At 44.0% G+C, this 24,629-nt stretch overlaps 1 protein-coding gene across 5 annotated transcripts in view; it reads right to left on the bottom strand.

Annotated features, from left to right (window-relative positions):
- The window catches only part of LOC123755965 (axin-2), a 179,635-nt gene that overhangs the window by 134,121 nt on the left and 20,885 nt on the right, over positions 1 to 24,629 (bottom strand). For all 5 annotated transcript variants that reach the window (XM_045738964.2, XM_045738967.2, XM_045738966.2 and 2 more), the window contains one exon: positions 7,884 to 8,100. In XM_045738964.2, the coding sequence (XP_045594920.1) occupies positions 7,884 to 8,005 (122 nt within the window). In that variant the 5' untranslated portion in view covers positions 8,006 to 8,100. The remainder of the gene's footprint in view (positions 1 to 7,883; positions 8,101 to 24,629) is intronic.

Genomic DNA, 24,629 nt, shown 5'->3' with positions numbered 1-24,629 from the left:
CTGATGCCAGGGTCTAATACATTCATATCATCCCAGTTAGCTCCGGGGAGCCTTTCGGCTTCTCCAGAGACCCAGAAATGTAAATATAGTACCGTAAAGAAATATACAGTACTGTATAATAAACAAAATATAGAAATATAAATAAATGAACCCCCCCCCCAAATGAAAATAAAGTACAGATTGTTCTTTATTACTCCTAACCCAAAGATTAAAAAAACATGTTAAGAGTTCAAGTAAAGATTTATTATTGCTTAACATTTCAAATTCAGAGATGGATAAAATAACAGAGAGTAAGGAAAATACTCTTACTCATAGCCGATGAGGCTGTGGGAGCCGGTCGGCCGAGCGGACAGCACACTGGATTTGTGATCCTGTGGTCCTGGGTTCGATCCCAGGCGCCGGCAAGAAACCATGGGCAGAGTTTCTTTCACCCTATGCCCCTGTTACCTAGCAGTAAAATAGGTACCTGGGTGTTAGTCAGCTGTCACGAGCTGCTTCCTGGGGGTGGAGGCCTGGTCAAGGACCGGGCCGCAGGAACACTAAAGCCCCGAAATCATCTCAAGATAACCTCAAGATAACATAACAATGTTATTAAACATTTTTGTCAAGTTTACCCACTTGCTTACAAATTAGACTGAAAATCTGTTGGTTCCTTCATACCCTCATCCTAAGCACAGCACTATATTTACAAACGTTAGATCAGTGTCAACTCTGTAACTGCAGTACTAACATAGACACATTGTGCCTGGCCTGCCATCTGGGTATACAACAAGCTGGTGATTTCTAGTTTGCAATAATCTGAAATTTGGTGAATGTGACAAAAATGTTAAGTAAAGGTATCCTGAGTTATACACGAGTTTTTAATTGGGCCGATATGAAGTAAAGGCAACGAAATTGATGGAATCTTATACACAAACGTAATGGAATTATCAATACAGTATGTTGTTAACTGCCCCAACTGCAAGTGTACCTTTAGGAAGAATTAACAGATTAGTGAACCTTCAAACTACTTGGTGTCACAGAGGACCATTATGAGTTATTTATATGCTTCATTTGTTTTGCCCTCATATTATAACAGATCCATAAAACTTTCAAATTTTCTGACAGTTTTCCTTTCAAAAGATTTGTTATGCTGCAACTTCGTTTCAGATTTATAAAGCCATCCTATATTCCTTGGCCACTTTGCATACTTGTGACATTTCTGCAATGCCAAAGGATTAAAGCTCAAAGTATAAGCAAGTAATTAACAAAAGAAGGCACCAAGCCGGGAAGGCTATGTAGCACCATCAAATGCGCGGAATAATCAGAGGGCACTAAATATCACCAAGGATGCCAATACGAGAACAGAAACGCATAAGGCAAACGATATCAAAAGTATCCGATTCACCAAGAATACTATCGAGGGACAAGCGACTTGCGAGGGACGGTCGGAAAACAAGACGCATGCTCATCCTGGAAGTCAGGACATTCAACAAGGATGTGGACGACCGTAAGAGGGACAATGCAATTTGGGCAGTAAGGAGCAGGGTGGAGCTCCATTAAGTGACCATGAGTTAAGGGTGTATGGCCAATACGCAACCTCGCCAGAGCCGTTTCCCCAACGCGGGTTACGGTGATAGGAGGACTGCCATGAGGACACACTACTCTTAATTAAGGGTATGCAGTTTGTTACCAGTAACAGAAGACCAACAATCCTGCCAACGGGTAAGGATGGAGGAATGAATAACTTCGTAAAAGTCGGCATAAGGAATACCTTTATGAGAGATGGGACAAGAGCGGACAGCTTCCCTAGAGGCAGCATCCGCACGCTCATTTAAAGACACCAATATGGCTGGGAACCCAGTAAAACTCAACTGACTTACATTTACTGGATATAAGAAACAGCCAATGCTGAATCTCGACAACCACTGAATGTACCAGATTAAAGGACCCAAGAGCCATGAGGGCACTCCGAGAGTTAACGACAACTACAAAGGAAGATTGACAACGAGAAAGCAGGAGACAAAGAGCATAGAGAATAGCATAAAGTTCCGCTGGGAAGATGCTAGTCTCCAGAGGTAGGCGACACATGTAAGTGCGGTCAGGAAAAACAACAGAGTAGCCAACACCGTCCGCAGACTTAGACCCATTGGTGAAGACATAAATCGAGCAGGAATGCGAAGAAAAGTGCTCAAGGGAAAGGCGTTTCAGAATTGTAGGAGGGGGTAAAAGCTTTAGTGATGTTGGTTAAGGATGTACAAAACTTTGAAAGGGGAACTCTCCACGAGGGCAAGGAAGGAACAACACGAGGAGAAATATTAGAAATACGAACAGAAAGAGAATCCTGTTAGAGAGATAACCAGACAGAAAGAGGGAGGTGGTGGAAAGGAACAGGAACCGCAGGAGGGATAAAAGTTAAAGCACGACAGAGGCGAGAGGAAGGATGTTGCAAGGACCACATCAAGATAACAAAGACAGTAGCGATCATGGCGGTCCTGGAGAGATAGGAAGCCAGTGTCAACATACAAGCTGAGGACAAGAGTCAAATGAAAGGCACCAGAGCCGAGGCGCAACCCAGTATAGTGCAAAGCATCAAGATGGCGAAGAGTAGAATGAGAAGCAGACGAGTAAGCAGGGCAACCATAATCGCATTTAGCGAGGAGTGCGCGCCTATCCGCTCCCCAAGAAGTATGGGACTATCAGAAGGAGGGTAAGGGCCTTAGAGCATTCAACTCGGAGGTAAGAGATATGGGGCGACCAAGACAAACGCATGTCAAAGATTAACCCCAAAAGCTTAGTGGAATCCTTGTACACAAGGGAGCGACCATAAAGCGACAAAGAAGGATGAAGAACAACACGCTTCCCAGTAAGTCATAGCACAAGTCTTAGACGCAGAGAAACTGAAGCCATGATCGGTGGCCCAAGACGACATGGCATCAATCGCAAGTTGAAGCCGCCGTTGAAGGAGAGGCGAATCATCACTGCGACAGCAAAGGGTAATATCATCGACATATAGAGCGAAGAAGACGCCAGAAGGAAGAGAGGAAAGACCATTGAGGGCAACCAGAAAAAAGAGTAGTGCTCAGAACACTACCCTGGGGTACACCCTCGTATTGCTGAAAAGAGGCAGAGAGAGAGTGGTACCAAGTCTCACCCGAAAGGAACGACGAGAGAGGAAGCTGTGGAGAAAGAAAGGGAGATAACCACGAAGGCCAAAAGAATGAAGTTGGGATAGAATATGATACCACCAAGTGGTGTCGTAAGCCTTTTCCAGGTCAAAAAGGACAGTAACAACGGAGGTCTTCACAGCAAAAGCAGTACAAATATAGACCTCCAAGTTCACCAAGACATCTGTCGTGCTGCCACACTTGCGAAAACCAAATTGAGAAGGGAAGAGGTGGTGATAGTGTTCTAAGAACTAAAGAACTACATCAGACAAACGTTGATCATGCATTCAAAGAGTTTGCAGACACAACTCGTGAGGGCAATAGGGCAAAAGTCCTTAGGGGTATGTCCCCAGAGACCCTGGTTTCCGAATAGGGAGAATAACAGCATCGAGCCAGTCCTCAGGGACTGACGACGACTCCCAGACCCGATTATACAGACTCGGTAAATACCGAGACGTGCACAGAGGGAGATGGCGAAGCATCTCATAATGAATGCCATCGGAGCCAGCCACCGTAGAACCGCAGAGGGCCAGGGCAGACTGAAGTTCAGAGAGAGAAGGGATCGTTATAGGGAAGTCTGAGATGAGTGCAAAAATCTAAAGAACGAGATTCAAAGACAGGTTTATGAAGAAGGAAAGATTGAGGAAGATGAGAACCAGAGTTAACAGAAGAAAAGTGGGAACCCCGTTCAGTCGCGACCTGCAACAGGTCCGCCACAAGCGTACCATGGAGGTGAAGGACCAGCGAGACATCAGGGACAAACTTCCCCACTATTTTGCAGACACACTTCCAGATCAGCGGCAGAGGAGTTTTTGACGTAATGATGGAAACTTAAGACTTCCAACACTCACACTTAGCTGTACGGATGGCCCTACGGGCCACCACACTCGCCTTCCAAAACCAAAGAAAATAATCAGCCGTCTGCCGGCAGCGGTGTCTCTTCCAGGCTGCACGCTTACACTGGACAGCCCGAGCACAGTCCACATTCCACCAGGGAACGCACTTCCATGATCCCCGAGAGGAAGAGCAAGGAATAGAGCGGAGGGCAGCGTCGAAGATGGTGTCATGAAAAAGGAGGAGGGTACGAGGGAGAGGCAGAACGAAGAGATCAGAGAGAGCAGCACGGAGGGTAAACAGGTTCCAATCTGCCTTAGCAAACTGCTACCTACGGAAGGAGAGGGGATGGTGAAAAGAGAAGAAGGTAACATGGATAGGATAAGTAAGGTTTGGTCACTATATCCCTGCCAAAAAAAAAAAAATGGTCACTGCCATGTAGGTCATCCAGAACTCGCCACGTGAAATCCAAATAAAGAGACGACGAGCAGAGAGTAAGATCAAGACAGGTAAGGGTGCGAGTCCGAGAGTTCAAATGAGTGAACTCACCAGAATTCAGAAGAGAGGATGAACGGTTCGAGAAGGCGACCCCGGGTGTTTGTCAGAACATCACCCCAGAGGGTATGTCGACAATTAAAAATCGCCCAGTAGGAGCACAGGCTCCGGCAAGGAGTCCAGTAGGTGTTTAAGATCGGGAAGAGAAAGAGGGACATTTGGGGGGAGGTAAATGGAACAACCCGTGCACCATTTACGCACAAAGACATGTGCAGCAGAACATTGGAGAGGAAACGGAAAAAGTAGGGGGACGAAGGGAACATCAGAACGAATCAAGAGAGCAGAAGAGGAACGGGCCCCAGCAAAAGCCAGGGGTGGGGGGGGGGGAGTAAGAAATAGCCACGGAAGCGACCAGGACAAGCACCAATCATCGGCTCCTGGAGACAGACACAAAGGGGCGAAAACAGCGAAATCAGAAGTTGGCGCTCATGGAAATTGGCATAATATCCGCGAATATTCTATTGAAGAATAGACATTGACAAGAAGAGAAAGGACAGCAACAGAGGACAATGAAGAAACAAAGGGGAAAAAGAAACACAGCACGTTAAAGAAGCACAGGATCAGGATCAGCGAAGTCAGGGTTAGGGGGCATGGGTAAAGTGAGCAAGGATGGAGGGAAGGGAGCGGGAGGACCAACCAGAGATGGACGAGCAGGGTCCAGAGAAGGAGGAGGGGGGACAACCGAGGGTCAGGGACAGCAGCAGGAGGGGCAGAAACCAGGGAATGCACCTCAGCAAGGGCAGCAACCGAGAGGGAAGCGGGGCCCCAAAGAAACCTCCATAGAAGGAACAGGAGAAGCAACCACCGAAATGGGAGGGAATGGAGCGAGAGATTCAGAGATAGGGGGTGAGGAAGAAAGCAAAGCCTTCTTACTCGCTGGGGAGGAGAAAGGAGAGGAGCCAGGTTTTCGCTTCTGACTCAAAGAGACAGGCATCCCAGCAACAATGTACTGGGCAACAGATTCAAGGGTCTCAACAGGAAAAGCAGAACGAGAGCAAACAACACGATGGCTGCTGGGAGAGTGATGGACATCAGCCTGCACTGACAGGAAGCGTGGAGAGCGAAGAGACGAAGGAGAAGGATGGGAAGGAGGATCGGAGAGAGACGAGGAAGAAGACACAGGAGACAAGACAGACTGGGTAGAAAGAAGGGGAACCCCAGACAGAGAACCATAAGAGGGACCCCTTGGGACAGAACTTAAAGGAACAGAGGAGGCGGCGGTGGGCGTGTCTGGGTCTAAGGCCTGGAAACTGTTGAGAGACCGAGGAAGGTGGGAAGGCTGAGGAGAGGAAGAGCGCAACACATGAGCATAAGAGACACCAGCGAAAGGGGGGAGACGGCGAACTTGGCGCCTCACCTCAGGAAAAGACAAACGTTCCTGGTGCTTCAAGGCGAGGACTGCTGCCTCAAGTTTGTAATGTACACACGCGCAGGAGAAGGTAGGGTGGACCTTACCACAACTGAGGCAGTAAGCCCAGGAAGAAGTGCACTCCGACTTAGAGTGACCTTCGTCCCCACACAAGGGACAGAGAGAGACAGTACTGGAGCAGCGGAGGGCACCATGCCCAAACCTCCAGCACTTATTACAGAGCCGGAGAGGGAATGTACTCCTGGACGGAGCACCTGGCAACAGCAAGAATGACAGAGGGCGGAAGGGTACTACCATCAAAGGTAATCTTCACAACCCAAAGGAGCTGACGGCGACGACCACGAGGGAGACAAGTAAATATGTGTCTACCTGGAGGACAGAATGGCCCTGGGCTTCGAGGATATGCTGAATATCTTCATGACAGTCCTGTAGATTCCTAACACCGGTTGCAACATGGGGTATGAGGAGAATAGTGCCAACACTGGCATTCAACCGAGCGTTCTTGGAGACCCGAACAGGGGTCTCGCCAAGGCAGGATAAGGCAGCCAAGTGGGTGGCTGCATCCTGAAAAGGAGCAACAATGACACGTGTACCGAGACGGGTGGGGTTGAAAGTAACAGAGGCAACTACTGAATCAACAAGGTGCCTATGGAGGGAGAAATCATCAGGAGGTGTAGAATCCAGAGGGAGGAGATCAAAGTATTTGGCCCACGAAGTGGGACCAAACAAGGCCTGGTATGCATCAGTACGGGAAGGAATCGAGTGAGTACGGCCATGGCGCTGACGGCGTTGAGAACCCCCAGAGAGAGAGAGAGGAGTTGAAAGGTGCAGTAGTCACAATGACAGACTGAGCCATGCCAGGGGACGAGGTGGTCACCACTGGGGGCTTATGGCTCGACCCAACCACAGAGGAGGAAGGAGAGCCGAGGGGAGTAGACAGGAGGGTCAAAGGTGGAGCAAGGTCGGGGCCCAATGGGAGCGGGGGCTACAGAGCCTGGTCTTCGAACACGGTCCGACTAGGGGGCTTGGTCGCCTACCCCACGAGCCTGAGAAGGTATAAGAGGAACAGAATGAGACATACAACGAGAGGTCAGACTTTCATTTACAAATGTGCCCCCACTCCCACCACGGAGCCACAATTAGAAGGCAGGACACCCAACAAGAGACATGTTGCTGATCTTGCCGGGGCCCCCTAGGGATGTGTCGTGAGTATACATCCCACAAACACCACCTTAAGAACCGTCAGTCCATCGACAACAGGTTCAACGACGAAAGGAGGATTGACAATAAAAGGGTCCCCCTCGCTTGAGACGTTGGGTACTACAGTTCTATAGGTGCAAGAGTATGCCTCCTCAAACACATGGGTGACAAACCAAAAGAAGGCCAAAAGAATAATCAAAACAGGCAAACGGTAAGCGGGAAATGACAATTAGAAAGGAGAAGAGGGGGGAGGAGAAAAAAGAAATGCAAGAAAAAGGAAAAGTCGTCCAGCAGAATTCGTGAGGACAGCAGCAGGAGCATAAGGCCACAAAAGGGCAGAGGACTGTCCCATGGAGCATCACACTCCGGCAGCGGCCCACCAAGCCCCCTCACGGCAACAACAGGCCGGACAGGGAGGGGGGCTCACAGGATAAGGGCCCCACATCAAATTACTTTTTCCCCACACTTTCAACATACATTATCATATTGAGAAAATTATACATGTCTATTTTATCCATCTCTTAACACTGCCCATACAAACATCCTCCCCCACCTCTCGGCTAAGTGTCTTATGCCTCAAGACTAAATTTCTCCATGTCTACACATTTTCTTTTCTTCAATCATTAAGACAAAAACATTCATTTCAAATAAAAAATAAAATCAACTTGTGTAGCAAAAGTGTTAACCAAGAGAGAACATTAATGTCCCTGGTCACTGCTATATTTGATAAATATACATCGAGTAGTAACAGAAGTAGGCATTACCGGTAATCACTTTACCTGTGTTGTGTTTGAGGGATATGGTAAGAGGAACAGGCCGATGTTTGGGGGGCGGTGGTAGAGTCCCCAGCCTGCCCCCCAGGGTGACTTCCTGGGGGGGATTCGGCCGCGGTGCTGCTCATCTGGCCAACACCTTGGTGCTCGTGCTGCTGCTGCTGCCGCTGCTGCTGCACTGTCTCGCTTCACACCGCCAACACACCATCCCGACGCCTCAGACCTGTTCAACACCATTTTTTACTATTACAAAGATCTTATTTTATTTTTAGTCAAGGAAAGACCTTAATTAGAACTTTAAATACCTAGAATATAAAATTTAAACTAAATTAAATATGTAAAAATTTACTATGCATACTGTTCTATGATAAGTGAAGGAGAAGGTAAATATTTCACAATTTTTTTGCATGCCTGTGTTGGATTCCATTTAGTAAAACATTCATACTTCTATCAGTTTCTTAACTATGGAAACACTACTACTGTACATATAATCCTGTCCACATAAAAGTTTACCTTTAGCCTAACTAAACATAAGTTTCCATAATCCATAATGTAAGTAGTATTTTGCGAGGTCCACTGCTGTTAGACCCAAGAAATCTGCATAAGTTATGCACAGCCCCCAAAACCAGTATCACAAGTCCCGCATGATTCAGGGTCAAAGGTGTCACAGACCCAGTAGACAGCAATACAGAGGCAGAAGGAATGAGAGCTATTACATGACACAGAAGATGTGCAGCCCTCAAATTCACTCAAGATGAGAGCAGGTTTTTGAATGGCCCCTACAGGCAAGCCAAGCACTGACCCAAAGCCAAGCAGTGGGATCACTATGCCAGTAATCAACTATACATAAACAGTGGTACCTCGACTTACAACTGCCCTACTTACGAATTTTTCGAGATAAAACAATTTTTTTCAGAAAATGAGACACGATTTACGACCTTTACCTCAACTAGCGACTTTGTCGATATGTGTTTGGGTCGACCAAGCGCGTGGTTCTTGTGGCACGGGCCGACCCGGCCTCAGTTTACCAGAGCCGCCTGTATAGTGACAATCGTGCTTGTAAAGAATTCCATTATTTTGTGCTTTTTTGTTTTTTGAACATAAAAGTAATTATTATATATCATGCCATAGGTCCCAAGAAAGTCAGTGGTAAGGTTCAACCTATGAAAAAACTTGTGAGGATGACCATAGAGAAAAAACAAGAAATCATTCGTAAACATGAAAAATGGTATGAGGGTTGTTGAAGTAAAGTAGAGGATGTCCCTTCCTCATTTATTAATTAAGAAAATGTGTACAGTATGGAAAGAATTGCAAAGTTTTGCTGAAAAATGTCACCCAATTCAAGCTGTAGCAGGCCATTGTTTTAACTTTTTTAATGACAATGTGATGTCTCACTTCAGACTAGTGTTACAACGCAGAAAAAACAAGTGTCGCTAGACAGGTTTTTAGTGCGAAAAACAAGCAGAGAGCCATAATCAGGTCCTAGTGGTATGCAGGCAAAATGTAGGAGTGTGTGTACCCCAGAAAGTCATCACTGCCTGGTTGATACCTGGTTGATGGGGTTCTGGGAGTTCTTCTTCTCCCCAAGCCCGGCCCGGGGCCAGACTTGACTTGTGAGAGTTTGGTCCACCAGGCTATTGCATGGGGCAGCCCGCAAGCCCACATACCCATCACAGCCCAGTTGGTCCGGCACTCCTTGAAGAAAACAACCTAGTTTCCTCTTGAAGATGTCCACAGTTGTTCCAGCAATATTTCCGATGCTCGCTGGTAGGACATTGAACAACCGCGGACCTCTGATGTTCATACAGTGTTCTCTGATTGTGCCCATGGCACCTCTGCTCTTCACTGGTTCTATTCTGCATTTTCTTCCATGTCATTCACTCCAGTACGTTGTTATTTTACTGTGCAGATTTGGGACCTGTCCCTCCAGTATTTTCCATGAGTATATTATTTGGCATCTCTCTCGTCTCCTTTCTAGTGAGTACATTTGGAGAGCTTTGAGACGATCCCAATAATTTAGGTGTGAAATAAGCTTCATACTGTTGCTGAAATGAAGACTGCAGGTGGGACACCTTCAAAGAAGCCATCTGATCACCATACAAATGGTGATACACACACACGTCAGAAATACCAGGTGCATATTGTGACGCAGTAAGGCGAAGAAGCGAGGTACCTCACCAGCCTGACCTGCTAAAAAAGGCAAAGTCGCAGAAATATGCCCAGGTTTGGACACCGAACAAGGAGCACCTGAAACCTAGGCTGGGCCGGCCACCATGAGGCCAGAAGTATGCTCTGCGATAGAATTCCAGCTCAGCCAGAACCCGGAGCAACAGCTGGACTGGGAAGAAGAGGTACAGGAACCCCCCCCCCCCCCCCCCACCTCTACCAGGCCCGTCGAAAAGCATCCACTGCAAGAATCTCGCAGTTGGGGATCTGTGCCACATACAATGGAAGATGCAGATACCAATCCGATGCAAAGAGGTGCACCTCCGGGCATCTGTATGTCCAACAAAGTCAAAGTGGCGTCAACCGTCCACTCCATGGAAAGAGGAATGAAGTGCGACAGGCCATCTGCCAGGACGAAGGGCACTCCCTTCATGAATAGGGAGGACAGTTAAACTCCCAGAACTCAGCAGAAGAGTTCTGGGAGTTTAACCCAGAACCCGAAGCGACCAGCTCCAAAGATCCATGGACTGAAGAGAACCCCCTACCTTACCTTACCTTGAGGTTACCTTGAGGTGCTTCTGGGGCTTAGTTTCCCTGCGGCCCGGTCGTCGACCAGGCCTCCTCGTTGCTGGACTGATCAACCAGGCTGTTAGACGTGGCTGCTCGCAGCCTGACGTATGAGTCACAGCCTGGTTGATCAGGTATCCTTTGGAGGTGCTTATCCAGTTCTCTCTTTAACACTGTGAGGGGTCGGCCAGTTATGCCCCTTATGTGTAGTGGAAGCGTGTTGAACAGTCTCGGGCCTCTGATGTTGATAGAGTTCTCTCTCAGAGTACCTGTTGCACCTCTGCTTTTCAAAGGGGGTATTCTGCACATCGTGCCATGTCTTCTGGTCTCATGTGATGTTATTTCTGTGTGCAGGTTTGGGACCAGCCCCTTAATTATTTTCCACATGTAAATTATTATGTATCTCTCCCGCCTGCGCTCAAGGGAGTACAGATTTAGGCTCTTTAGTCGGTCCCAGTAATTTAGATGTTTTACTGAGTGGATTCTAGCAGTAAAGGATCTCTGCACGCTCTCCAGGTCAGCAATTTCTCCAGCTTTGAAAGGGGCTGTCATTGTGCAGCAGTACTCCACTCTAGAGAGCACAAGCGTTTTGAAAAGTATCATCATCGGTATAGCATCTCTAGTGTGAAAAGTTCTTGTTATCCAACCTGTCATTTTTCTTGCAGTTGTGACGGCTACTTTACTGTGTTCTTTAAAGGTAAGGTCTTCCGACATGAGTACAGCCAGATCCTTTACATTGCCTTTTCGTTCTATGTTATGATTAGCCTGAGTTTTGTACGTGGTTTCTGTTTTTATATTTTCAATTTTTCCGTAGCGCATGAGCTGGAACTTATCCTCGTTAAACACCATAATATTTTCTGTAGCCCATAGAAAGACCTGATCTACATCTGATTGGAGGTTTGCCGTGTCCTCTATGTTGCCAACTCTCATGAAAATCCTATTGTCATCTGCAAAGGATGATACAGTGCTATAGGTTGTGTTATTGTCTATGTCCGATATGAGGATGAGAAAAAGTACTGGAGCAAGCACAGTGCCCTGAGGGACTGAGCTCTTCACGGTTGATGGGCTGGATTTTATTTTGTTGACTATTACGCATTGGGTTCTGTTAGTCAGGAAATTGTAGATACATCTGCCTATTTTCCCGGTAATTCCTTTTGAACGCATTTTATGTGCAATAACACCATGGTCACATTTATCAAAAGCTTTTGCGAAATCTGTGTAAATTACATCAGCGTTTTGTTTCTCTTCCATAGCATCTAATGCCATATCATAGTAGTCCAGCAACTGCGACAGGCAAGAGCGCCCTGTTCTGAAACCATGTTGTCCGGGGTTATGGAGATGCTGTGATTCCATGTATTTTGTGATCTTACTTCTTAGCACTCTCTCAAAAATTTTTATGATGTGCGATGTTAGTGCTATCGGTCTGTAATTTTTTGCCTCTGCCTTATTTCCTCCTTTACAGAGTGGTGCTATCTCTGCTGTTTTTAGTATGTCAGGGATAACGCCAGTATCTAGGCTTTGTCTCCACAGAATGTGAAGGGCCTGCGATAGTGGTTTTTTACAGTTCTTGATGAATATGGTGTTCCAAGAATCCGGGCCTGGTGCAGAGTGCATAGGCATACTGTTTATGGCTTCTTCAAAATCTAGTGGGGATAGGGCGACGTCTGATATATGATTTGATGTTGGTATCGTATCCATGAAAAATTCATTTGGGTTATCAATCTTTAGTGCATTTAATGGCTCGCTGAAAACAGAGTCGTACTGCTTCCTCACTAACTCGCTCATTTCTTTGTTATCATCGGTGAAAGTTCCATCTCCCTTTCGCAGGGGCCCGATACTAGATGTGGTTTTTGATCTTGATTTTGCATAGGAGAAAAAATATTTTGGATTTCTCTCTATTTCACTGATGGCTTTTTGCTCTCTTTGCCTCTCCTGGGTTTTGTATGATTCTTGTAGCTTGAGTTCAATTGTTTCTATTTCTCTACCTAACCTTCTTCGCCGTTCTTGAGATAGGGTGCGACTCTCAAGTTGTTCCGCAATTCGTTTTCTTCGCCTATATAGGGAACGACGTTCCCGTTCCAATCTGCATCTCTTTCTCTTTTTTTCTTAGGGGTATGCGGTTTGAACATATTTCTAGTGCTACTGAGCTTATTTTTTCCAGGCACTGGTTCAGGTTTGCATTTTCTAGCTGTTCTTCCCAGTTTATTTCTGTAAAGTCCTGGTTTATATGCTCCCAGTTTATCTATTTATTATTGAAGTTGAATTTGCTGAAATCTCCTCCACCGGGAATCTGGACTGGTTTTGAAGGTCCATTCCCCATGGTTGTCAGAACTTCAATTAAGTTGTGATCTGAGTAACAGGTATTTGTAATCATTATGTTCCCGATCAACTCATCATTATTAGTGAAAATGAGGTCCAGCGTGTTCTCCTTCCTAGTTGGTTCTACTATTTGCTGGTTTAAGGCAAACCTATCGCACATCTGTAGCAGGTCATTTGCATGTGCCTGTGCATCTTCCCGATTCCCCATGCTTACAGGTAGCCCATTACAGGTAGGTAGGTAGGGGGGGGGGGGGGGGAGGGGGAGGGACCCGGTGTGGGCAAAAGGGGCCAGCCATCAATCACCCCATTTCCCTGTCTATGGGGCGACCTGCAAAATGACCAATGCAAAGCCAGAGATGCCGCTCGGCGTACAAAGCGAATACCACGCTGACCAGACAAAGAAGGCATCGGGGAGCCCACCGACTCAGAAGCTGTCACTCGAGGCCTACCCCAACCAAACGAGGCCTGAGCCCTAGCACGACCTTTCCTAGAGGGCCGGGAACAACCCCCTCGGAGAACCAACAAGTCTGAAATAGGATGGCAACTAGCACAAGCTGCCAACAAACTTAGCAACACACTCCTCCGGGAACAAGAGGGCAAAACAGGGAAGACTGAAGAGCCAGGGGGCCCAAGCCAAATCCAAAGACAGAGCTAGCACTGCCTGCTGACCCACAAGACGAGAGGTGAAAAACATAAAAACCACCTCCCGGAGGATCGGCGCAAACAGCTTCAGCAGGACAAATAACACCGAAGCAGCCGAGAGTCCCTCGCCCTGCGCTCCTACATCTTCCGAAAGCCAATCCAAAGACAGCTTCAGAAGACTAAATAAACACAAGACCGAGGCCAAATGACCACGAATTCAAGGCCCTCAACTGCCAAAGCAGCCGAATGAGAGGGGACTTGAGTACGCAGCCACACCAGACCAACATCGCGAAGTACAGGGGCGAAGAGGCACTCATTGAGAAACTCAAGCAAGCCCCCAAGAATACTTGCAACATGGAAGTAACCTCCCGCCATTCAAGTGTGCAGGTACGATAAAAGCCATGCCAAGCCCCAAGAGAAAAGAAGGGAGTCTGCCAGCCAGGAAGACTCTGGAACTTCATAACACGCCAAATAAGGGAAAGAGAAACCAAACTCAAACAAAGCTGGATCCATCACAGAGGCATAAACCAGGTCCCACAGGAGGTAAGTACCAAGGGCTTCCCGAACCTCTACAGGCGAAATCTGAGAAGAAAACTTCCAGAAGGACAACTCCATGGAACCCAAAGGCATCCGAAAACAGACCCTGGGTGAAAGCCCCATCCAACTCAACTTCATAAATAGAAGGTGGTTACAAAAACCCTCTTCCCCTGCAGAAATGTCTCTGCCCAAAGGACACAAGGGCCCAAGCAGGATCAAAAGGAACCCCAAGAGCACTCTCCCCAAGCCCCGGGAAGCCTTGACAAAAGCCCCGATGCAGAGCCCTCACCCACACCCACTGCCCCTAAAGAAACGGCAGAGTCCAGGGAAAAGGCTACAAAGAAGGAGTCTGCTGGGTCGACTCAGAAGCCTTGGCGAGAAAGAGGGGCTCAACCACCTCTGCGCCCGCATCAGAGGGGGCAGCCTCCTGAAGACACCGATCCTCACCCTGAGCTAAACCCTGCCCTGACTCCGAAACCCTTAGACGTTTGGGAGCCGGAAGCAAGAAGAGGAGCAGGGCAAACCCTGCTCACTTGAGAAAGAAGAGATGGCACAGATGCAATGCTCATAGACCATTGCTTTCACTGCCTCTATGAAGGGGCCAAGTTCTGGCTGGTGGTCCCCAATAGGCTTAACACTATCGCTGACTTTGGACACCGATCCCGTCCATTTTTTTTCTCCTGAGTGCTGACTTTGGACAGGACTCGCATCCACTACAAAAATATTTATATAAAATTCATTTTTTTATCCGACCTCAGGATAGTTTCAAATTAAGCGCCTTTAGAATGTGCACAATTTGATACCAAAATGAAAGATGTAACATGAAATTTGATGTCCGAACACTTATATGATTATATATAGGTTTTTGGTCAAAATTTTAAAATATTTGTTAAAATTCTATTTATTGTGCTATTATGTTGGGACTAGTTTTAAAATGCGCGCCTTTACGTCGCGAACAATTTGATACCAAAATGAAAGATGTAACACAAAAATTTATGTCAGAACACTGGAAAGATATAAATAATTATGATGAACTTCCAGGATTAAAATATTTGTTAAAATTCCAGTTATTGCTCTATTATTATGAGACTAGTTTTAAAATACGAGCCTTTTTATTGCGAACAATTTGATACCAAAATGAAAGACGTAACACGAAAACTGATGTTATCTAATTGAACGAGTACACACATTAGGTTGCAGTGTACAAATTGGTGCTCGTTTACGGGTAACTTTAGGCTTTCCTGCAGGGAAGCACGCCAGGCTTTTGTACATTATATTCATATACACCTGTAGGGAATTCATTTGCGAACACAATGATACCAAAACGAGTGACGTATCACGAGAATTAAGGTGAGAAAACTGCAACTAGTATAAACATTTTACTGATTTTGTGCGCTCACAGGTAACTTTTCCAACTTTAGGCTTTGCTGTGGGGAGTCTCGCCAGGCTTTTGGACATTATATGCATATACATCTGCAGGGAATTTAATTGCAAACACAATGATACCAAAACGAACGACGTAGCACGAGAATTAAAGTGAGAAAACTGAAACGAGTATACACATTTAAGCCTCACTGCACGCTTACCTGCACCATTGGCTCCATGACGTTAAAGTCTGCGGCACACTCGTGAGGAGCGTGACAGTGTTAAGAACTCCTGATGAACATAATAATATAATATAGAGCTAATATATATAGCAACTAATATAGCACTATTATATCAGTTCTAATAGCTTCAGGAAGCCGACGGAGCTCCCCACAGAAAATAATCTTTCATTATGGAATTATTAACTTGTATTCAAAATGTAAGAAGAACATCAGAATAAGTGAGAGAGAGAATAAGCTTTTATTAGTAACTAGAGAGCAGGATTTTTTCAAGGATCAAGGTAAACTGCATTACACTCATAAAGACCTATTATATCCTTATTTGCATCGTGCATGTAAATCCAGAAAATAATTATTTAAATTGTCATGTGACAATAATGACATTACCCCATGAATCAACATATGACGATAGCCGCTGCCTAAGGGTTAAGGCCACGTCATAGCGACCTAGCAATTGTGAAAGGCAGGAGCACTCAGTTTTGAACCCATGTTGCCCAGGATTGTATAGACATTGATTTGATGTGTTTTGCGAGCTTACTTCTTAGCACTCTTTCAAAAATTTTAATGATGTGTGATGTTAAGAGCAATTGGTCTATAATTATTTGCATCTGCTTTACTACCCTCTTTAAAAGTTGCACGATCTCTGCAATTGCCTTACGTTGACTTCGGGGATCAATGTCCCCATGCCTCAATCTCTGGGCAGACCTCCTGGTTGATGGTCTGGTCAACCAGGCTGTTGAACATGGCTGCTAGCAACCCGAGGTATGAATCACAGCCTGATTGATTAGGTTTCCTTTGGAGGTGTTTATAGAGTTCTCTCTTGAACACTTATGGGTTGGTCAGTTATGCCCCTTATGTGAAGTGGAAGTAATTACCTAAGGGTAGTTACAGGATGAGAGCTACGCTCGTGGTGTCTCGTCTTCCCAGCACTCTTTGTCATATAACACTGTGAAACTACTGATGGTCTTGGCCTCCACCACCTTCTCCCCTAACTTGTTCCAACCGTCTACCACTGTTTACGAAAGTGAATTTTCTTATATTTCTTCGGCATCTGTGTTTAGCTAGTTTATATCTATGACCTCTTGTTCTTAAAGTTCCAGGTCTCAGGAAATCTTCCCTATCGATTTGATCAATTCCTGCTACTATTTTGTATGTAGTGATCATATCACCTCTTTTTCTTCTGTCTTCTAGTTTTGGCATATTTAATGCCTCTAGCCTCTCCTCGTAGCTCTTGCCCTTCAGTTCTGGGAACCACTTAGTAGCATGTCTTTGCACCTTTTCCAGTTTGTTGATGTGCTTCCAAGTATGTTGCCAAGTGTGTTTCTAATACTGTACTGTAGAGTCTTGGGCCTCTGATGTTGATAAGAGTTCTCTCTCAGAGTACCTATTGCACCTCTGCTTTTCAACAGAAGTATTCTGCACATCCTGCCATGCCTTCTGGTCTCACGTGATGTTATTTCTGTGTGCAGATTTGGGACCAGTCCCTCTAATATTTTCCATGTGTAAATTATTATGTATCTTTCTAGCCTGTATGGTATGATTATAAAAAAAAAATCACAATTTCCAATTGGTGATAATACTGTACAGTATTATAATATCACCAATTTTTATTTTATTCATTATGGTCTCAGAATGGCATATAACGTTGCATTTTCTTTTCAAAAAATATTGTTTGAGAGTACAGGTATAGTTTACTATAAAAAAAAATTTCAATGTGGCCATCCAAATGTGCGCCAAATTTATACGTAAAAAAATTATAACTCCAAACGTTATGGCTTTATGACTACACGACAAAAACTGAAACCTTAGAATTAAAAACTGTGCACATACAGTAATATGTAAAAATGCTGAGAATCGGCAGAAACTGAGTTTTTTATCAGGTTTCAAAGTTGAAAATTCTGTTCATACAGGAAAATGAAGTTAAAGTTCTCAACAATGTATATAGTACTTTGAATTTATGACATATCTTTTAAGTTTTATTAAGATTGCTTGGCATTCGTACTCAAATACCTGTACAGTATGTGAAAATATAGGTCAATATGTGTTGAAATGAAGTCAAGAAAAAATAACCCAGACAGCTGAGTGGACGGCACTTCGGATTCGTAGTCCTGAGGTTCCGGGTTCAATCCCCAGTGGAGGTCGAGACAAATGGGCAAAAAGTTTCTTTCACCCTGATGCCCCTGTTACCTAGCAGTAAATAGGTACCTGGGAGTTAGATAGCTTCTACAGGCTGCTTCCTGGGGATATGTAAGAAAAAGAAGGTCTGGTCGAGGACCGGGCTGCGAGGATGCTAAGCTCCGAAATAATCTTAAGATAACCTCAATATAACCCCAAAACACACAAAATAAAGGGATAATTATAATAATAATAATGATTTAGGGTATACTTTATATAAGTGAAAAAGCCCTAATATGGTCACTAATCATCAAAACAACCTAAAGAGACAAAGAAAATAGAGTTTGAAATCAGAGACAAAATCAGCCAAAAAAAATTTGAAAGTTCCAAGTTTTGCGAGTTGTGACTGATTTATTTGTTGACCAATTTCATTCTATCTTTACATAGTTAGGGACAGGTATGTACTCTCCAGGATGTAAAGGTTACAACAAAATCAGATAATAAACAAAAGAGGAAAAAACTGAAATCTTAAAAAAAAAATCCCCTAAAAAATTTATTTTTGGGACATTGATGAAAGTAACATTGGACAATGTTTTATATGATATATAACAAAATAGAGCATAACAATATAGTTACTCATTATTATTTTGTGTTATTATGTATTACTCAGCAATGATATAAAGACACCAAATGATATAAAGGCACCAAATATTCACTTTGTGAACACTTCTTACTACTATTCTTATTCTTTGAGCGTCAGACAGGTGATTGCATCTCTACAGTATTACTACATTATCCCTCATTTCCTCCTTATCAACAAAATATTCATATTTTTTTAAATTTGTCTAAAATCAATTTCTGAAAATATTTTGATGAAAGTTTCATAACACTGAAGCCAATAAGTTGGAGATTTGTTTAACATTTTTAAATTATTTTTACATAATTTTAATATTTTTCACTTCCGGGCCCCCAATATGCGCAGTAATATGCGTGGTTTAAGGGTTAAACATCATATTATTTTATGTAGCTTATAGAAAGACTTAATTCACATCTGATTGCAGGTTTGCCATGTCCTCTATGTTGTCTACTCTCATAAAAGTCCTAGCATCATTTGCCAAGGATGATACAGTTGTAAAGATTGTGTCCTTGTCTATGTTCAATATGAGGATGAGAAAAATACTGGAGCAAGCACAGTACTCTGAGGGACTGAGCTTTTCACAGTTGACGACCAGATTTTATTTTGTTGACTATTACACATTGGGTTCTGTTAATTAGGAAATTGTAGATCCATTTGCCTATTTTTCCTGTAATTCCTTTTGAACGCATTTTGTGTACAATAACACCATTGTCACATTTGTCAAAGGCTTTTGCAAAATCTCTGTAAATTACATCAGCATTTTGTTTGTCTTCCATGGCATCTAATGTCATGTCATAGTGGTCCAGCAACTGTGATAGGCAAGAGTGCCCTAGTCTAAAACCTTGTTGTTCTGGGTTATGGAAATGCTGTGATTCCATGTATTTTGTGATCTTACTTCTAAGCACTCTTTCAAAAAAATTTGTGTGAAGTTAGTACTAATCAGTCTGTAATTTTTTGCCTCTGCCTTATTCCCTCCTTTATGGAGTGGTGCTATCTCTGCTGTTTTTAGCATGTCAGGGATAATGTCATTATCTCTGCAAATAATGACAGGGTCTGCAAATTGTCTTCATTGGCATCTAAAGCCATGTCATACTGGTCCGGTGAATGTGATAGGCAAGAGTGCCCTGTTCTGAAACCATGCTGCAAAATACTGCAACTAGTCGTCTTACCTAACGCATTGCATTTTTTTAGGGATTAGACCAATCTGTAGAATATACAACATAGTAAAATTTAAGGCACTATAATATTGACATTTTTTATGCCTCAGCCTAAACAAGTTATGGGGTTGCTTGGGTTCATACATTTCTGGTTACAAAAATTGTTGAGATTTTAGAGCATAGCAAATCGAGAAAATAGGCTGATACTGAGGGGAATAGACAATGAGAATAGAGAGAGAATTTTCCAGGCAATGGACAACAGAACAAGAGTGCACAGGTGGAATTTTAAATACAAATCAAAGAGAGAGATGTATGGAAATATTTATATCCAGAAAGGGTGATCAGGTGGAATGAGCCTCAACTAGAAATGGATGACTCCACCATTCACAGCTTCAAGAGCAAGTATGACTGTGTACTTGAACATGGGGAGGTATAAATACACCAGGTACAGCAGCTAGGAGGCAGAACTCTAAAACTGAACTCTCCCATACACACAGCTAAGCAAGTACATTTAGTACCCCCTACACTTGAACACCCTCTGGCCTGACAGCTGATTGGACAGCACTTCGGATTTGTAGTCCTGGGGTTCTGGGTTCGATTCCCGGTGGAGGCGGAAACAAATGGGCTGTTTCTTTCATCCTGATGCTCCCATTCACCTAGCAGTAAATAGGTACCTGGGAGTTAGAGAGCTGCTATGGGCTGCTTCCTGGGGATGTGTAACAAAAAGGAGGCCTGGTCGAGGACTGGGTTGTAGGGAGACCAAGCGCCAAAATCATCTCCAAGATAATCCCTCACTAGCACCTTCCTGCAACACCAACAACCACTATCACCCCATTGGAACCATAAACAAAATTTTGGAACAGGATGGCAGAATTGACCCTGCATCCTGGACCACTTCTATTCTACCACAGCTCTACTTACTGTCCTGTCAAAACTCCTACCACAATGCTTCCACCACAACAAAGTTTTTTTTTAGGATAGTAATGTACGTGTACTCAACTAAGTGAGAACACCAACATTACTATCCTAAAAAAACAAGAACAAAAAACACTACTCAATCACTAACAAAAACTAATTACCCACCAAAATACTGCAATCATCACACAACTAATGTTATTACTAATACTGCAAACAATAATATGAACATCGCCTAACCACTGATGTAAAGCCCCAATGATAATATGCCAACCAATTAAACCATGTCCTTCAATAATGCAATACTTACCAATCATACCACAACCACCACTACTGTATTACCAATGGTATAAAAAAAAAAAAAAAAAATCCTAATACTGTAAATGTAAAAAGCAACCCAATAAAAGGTACAAATGAAACAATGTGAAGCATGACCACCAGCTTGAATCATTCCAAAATGTTAATAATTTACAAACATATGGAAAGTATTCAGTATATGGAGATGCCAGGATATCTAAAATATTAGTTACAGTACCCCAATTCCTACAAGTGCTACAATACCAGTCTCTCATACTTAGCACACACACTAAAAATATTACTTACTTTCTCATCTTCTTACACAAATACTGTATGTGGGTTAAACATTCTAATGTCAGGGTGGTCTGTGCTTATAATCGTATGTTTTCTGTTAAGTAATAACAAACCTTTTTTATTGCAATACAAAAGAAAATACAAAAAAATAAACCTACATTTGGAATAAAACTGCCACCTTATGCCAAGGTATACACATCTCTCAAGTGTCACCACAGACTGGCCACTCGTCTAGTCAGTTGTCACACCCCTAGAAGGGGATACACCTGTAAGATACCAATATTTATTCCAAGATAAAAAATACCTTGTCGATTTTAATTTAACTTCTCTCCCGGAAGACCGGAGATTATAATTTTGACCGATATGCTTTGTAACGTTTTACAATTATTTAAGAGACAATCGGAAATCGAACGACAAAGGAGAGTTCGGCCATTCCGCAACAACTCTTCGATCGATGGCCGACTGGGCGACGCTAAGCAGTTTGAGCAGAAAGGCACGAACAATGCATAACCCATCCTCTTACCCATTATAGAGCAGCTGTGATGGTCGGGCGTGGCTGGGCCTACACAATAACAATGTACAACCCAGAGAGCAGGAAGGGTGATGTGGTCAGTTCGGGTGGCCAAGGGCACAACTCCTCCAAACTCCTCTTGTTTACCTCACTCCCACGGGATGTGATCGCGTCTGGTCTGGGGACACCTTGTGTGCGTCACTTGTGTGCGTCACCCTAGCACTGTGGACGCCCAGCCGAGGGGAGCAGCGGCCCAGCCCTCTCCCCCCCATCCCCTTCTCCTCCTAACAACAACAAACGCTTTTTCCTTGCCCCTCCTCCCAATCCCCCCCAACTCTAAGTGCGCATGTAAACCCCCGATCGATGCGGACCGTATCAGTGGTGGTCAGAGCGCGTCTCCCCCCCCCCCAACTTCCTCACAGCAGCTTCCTCCCAGCCATCACCGGACATATGGCATATCGATCCCAAGATTGCCAACTACAGTATTCAATAAAGTCGTTTTTCATCATGTATATATATTAGTAATGTTGCATATATAAAAATATTAATTAAAATTTAAGTTAACAAATTATAATTACAAAATACACCCCAAGAATAATTAAATGGCATCCTATAAAAAATGTACCCCTGAGGTACTCTAATAGGGTAAAGCATTTGGGCACAATGGCCCATTGATGGTATGAGAACGAGAGTGAACCTGTCATCATGTGTACCTTGTAAACATGTCATCCCACCACCCCAAGACATCAATCCCCCTATCCCCATACCATACTGTCCAACACTAATAAGAAAAACATTCAAATTATACATTTTATTTAATAATTTATGTGCTAATTTATAAAGCCAAAGCACTAGCAGTTATTAATAAAAAAAACAAATACCACCAGAACCAGCAACAGGTAACAAAACTCGACACTTTCCTTTCATAAACATCCACACGCACGGCACGAAGATAAAAAATTTCCATTACACACCAAGCTTTACCCAAGATAATACTGTTACACGGGACCGGCAGCACAGGAGGTAGGAGTGTGCCCACAATTAGTAATGCACCTGTACCCATTTCCCACCCAGGACACAGCTTCTTTAAACACGTAATTAAAGGAGGGAGTGTTCCAGCTGGTAATGCTCAGTGCCTCACAATGGACCTGTCATGGCTAGTAAGGATGCCATGCTATGAACCCACCACACAGCATAAGACAGCCCCAACAATACCAAAAAATTGTAAACACTGTTAAAAGGCTACCACTGCCTACCTGTTATTAATGTATAACAATACCCTCATCTGTTGCCTGCCTACCTGACCCACCTCCCCTCCCACCCTCCCACCTCTGCCTACCTACCTGCCTCCTTACCCTCCTTCCTTCCTGCTTGCCTTCCTCCCGCTACCTACCGTACCACCCTACCTGACATGCTTGCTTGTTTGCTTTTCATTTTCCTTACCACCTGATACCTTCACACCCTGTCTTCCCTGGTTCCTACCTATAAACTCCAGCTTCTCTCTCTACTTGACTTCTATCCCTTCCTTGACTTCTGCCTAATACATAAATTCCAAATTTCCTGTTTACATTACCTCTTACTTCTCCTTCCCACCCACATTTAATGCTACAACCCATTGTCACACTTACCCTTACTACCCCTTTCTTCACCTCTATTATGCATCCTACTCATCTCCATGCCTACAATTACTTTCCTTCTCTTTTGCCTCCTACCCATCTTCATGCCTACCCCTCCCCCCTGCCTACTCAAACCCTGCTTTCCTACTTACCTTATCAGTCAGCTGACCTATGTCTTCGTTCACCAACTTTCTTGCATGCATGTTTTCTTTTCCCTAACGAGTGTGCTTCTTTACCTTCCTACTCTGTATTACATCAACATCTCCCCTTCCTGTCAACCTATTCCCCTAGCTTTCCATCTCCCCATTATTCCCTCAATTAATAACCTTCCCACGTAATTTTCTGCTGACTTGATCACACATTCAACTAAAAATGACCCTATGCCTTTTCTAAAACCCACCCATTTTCTTGCCTCTCCCCCTCCCTCTCTTCTCATCTCCCTAAGCTTCATCACCTTTCTCTACATATCTTTACCTAGGCTTCACAATCTTCCTCCACATATTCCCTCTTAAAGCTTCACCACAACTCAAACATATTGCTTCCTGACCTTCACATCTTCATACACATACTCCTAACTTAAGCACTACTGTTGTCCTCCACATACAGTACTGTATTCCTAAACTTCATCACCTTCCTCAACATATTCCTACTAGGCTAAACCATCTTCCTCCACACCACCCTAAGCTTCATCTTCCCCAACACCTTCCTACCCAAGTATAACACTGCCCCCAAGATGTCAACTACTTCCACCAAAATGCCAGCACATTGCCATCAAGACGCAAGCACAGACCTGAATCATTGACAAGTGTAATAGTCAAAAATATTTGAAAAAAATAATAAAAACTAAATGGGTAGAACACCTGGAGAGAAATGACATACATATCAAACAGACAGTATGGTTTTCGATCTGGAAGATCCTGTGTATCAAATTTACCGAGTTCCTACGATCGAGCCACAGAGATTTTACAGGAAAGAGATGGTTGGATTGACTGCATCTATCTGGACCTAAAAAAAGGCTTTCGACAGAGTTCCACATAAGAGGTTGTTCTGGAACCTGGAAAATATTGGAGGGGTGACAGGTAAGCTTCTAACAAGGATGAAAAATTTCCTGACTGATAGAAAAATGAGGGCAGTAATCAGAGGCAATGTATCGGACAGGAGAAATGTCACAAGTGGGGTACCACAGGGTTCAGTTCTTGCACCAGTGATGTTTATTGTCTACATAAATGATATACCAGTTGGTATACAAAATTATATGAACATGTTTGTTTATGATGCTAAGATAATAGAAAGGATAAGAAACTTGGATGATTGTCATGTCCTTCAAGAAGACCTGGACAAAATAAGTACAGTATATGGAGCACCACCTGGCAAA

Source organism: Procambarus clarkii, chromosome 43 (assembly GCF_040958095.1).
Source record: "Procambarus clarkii isolate CNS0578487 chromosome 43, FALCON_Pclarkii_2.0, whole genome shotgun sequence".
Taxonomy (NCBI): domain Eukaryota; kingdom Metazoa; phylum Arthropoda; class Malacostraca; order Decapoda; family Cambaridae; genus Procambarus; species Procambarus clarkii.
This window is presented reverse-complemented; position numbering and strand designations above follow the sequence as displayed.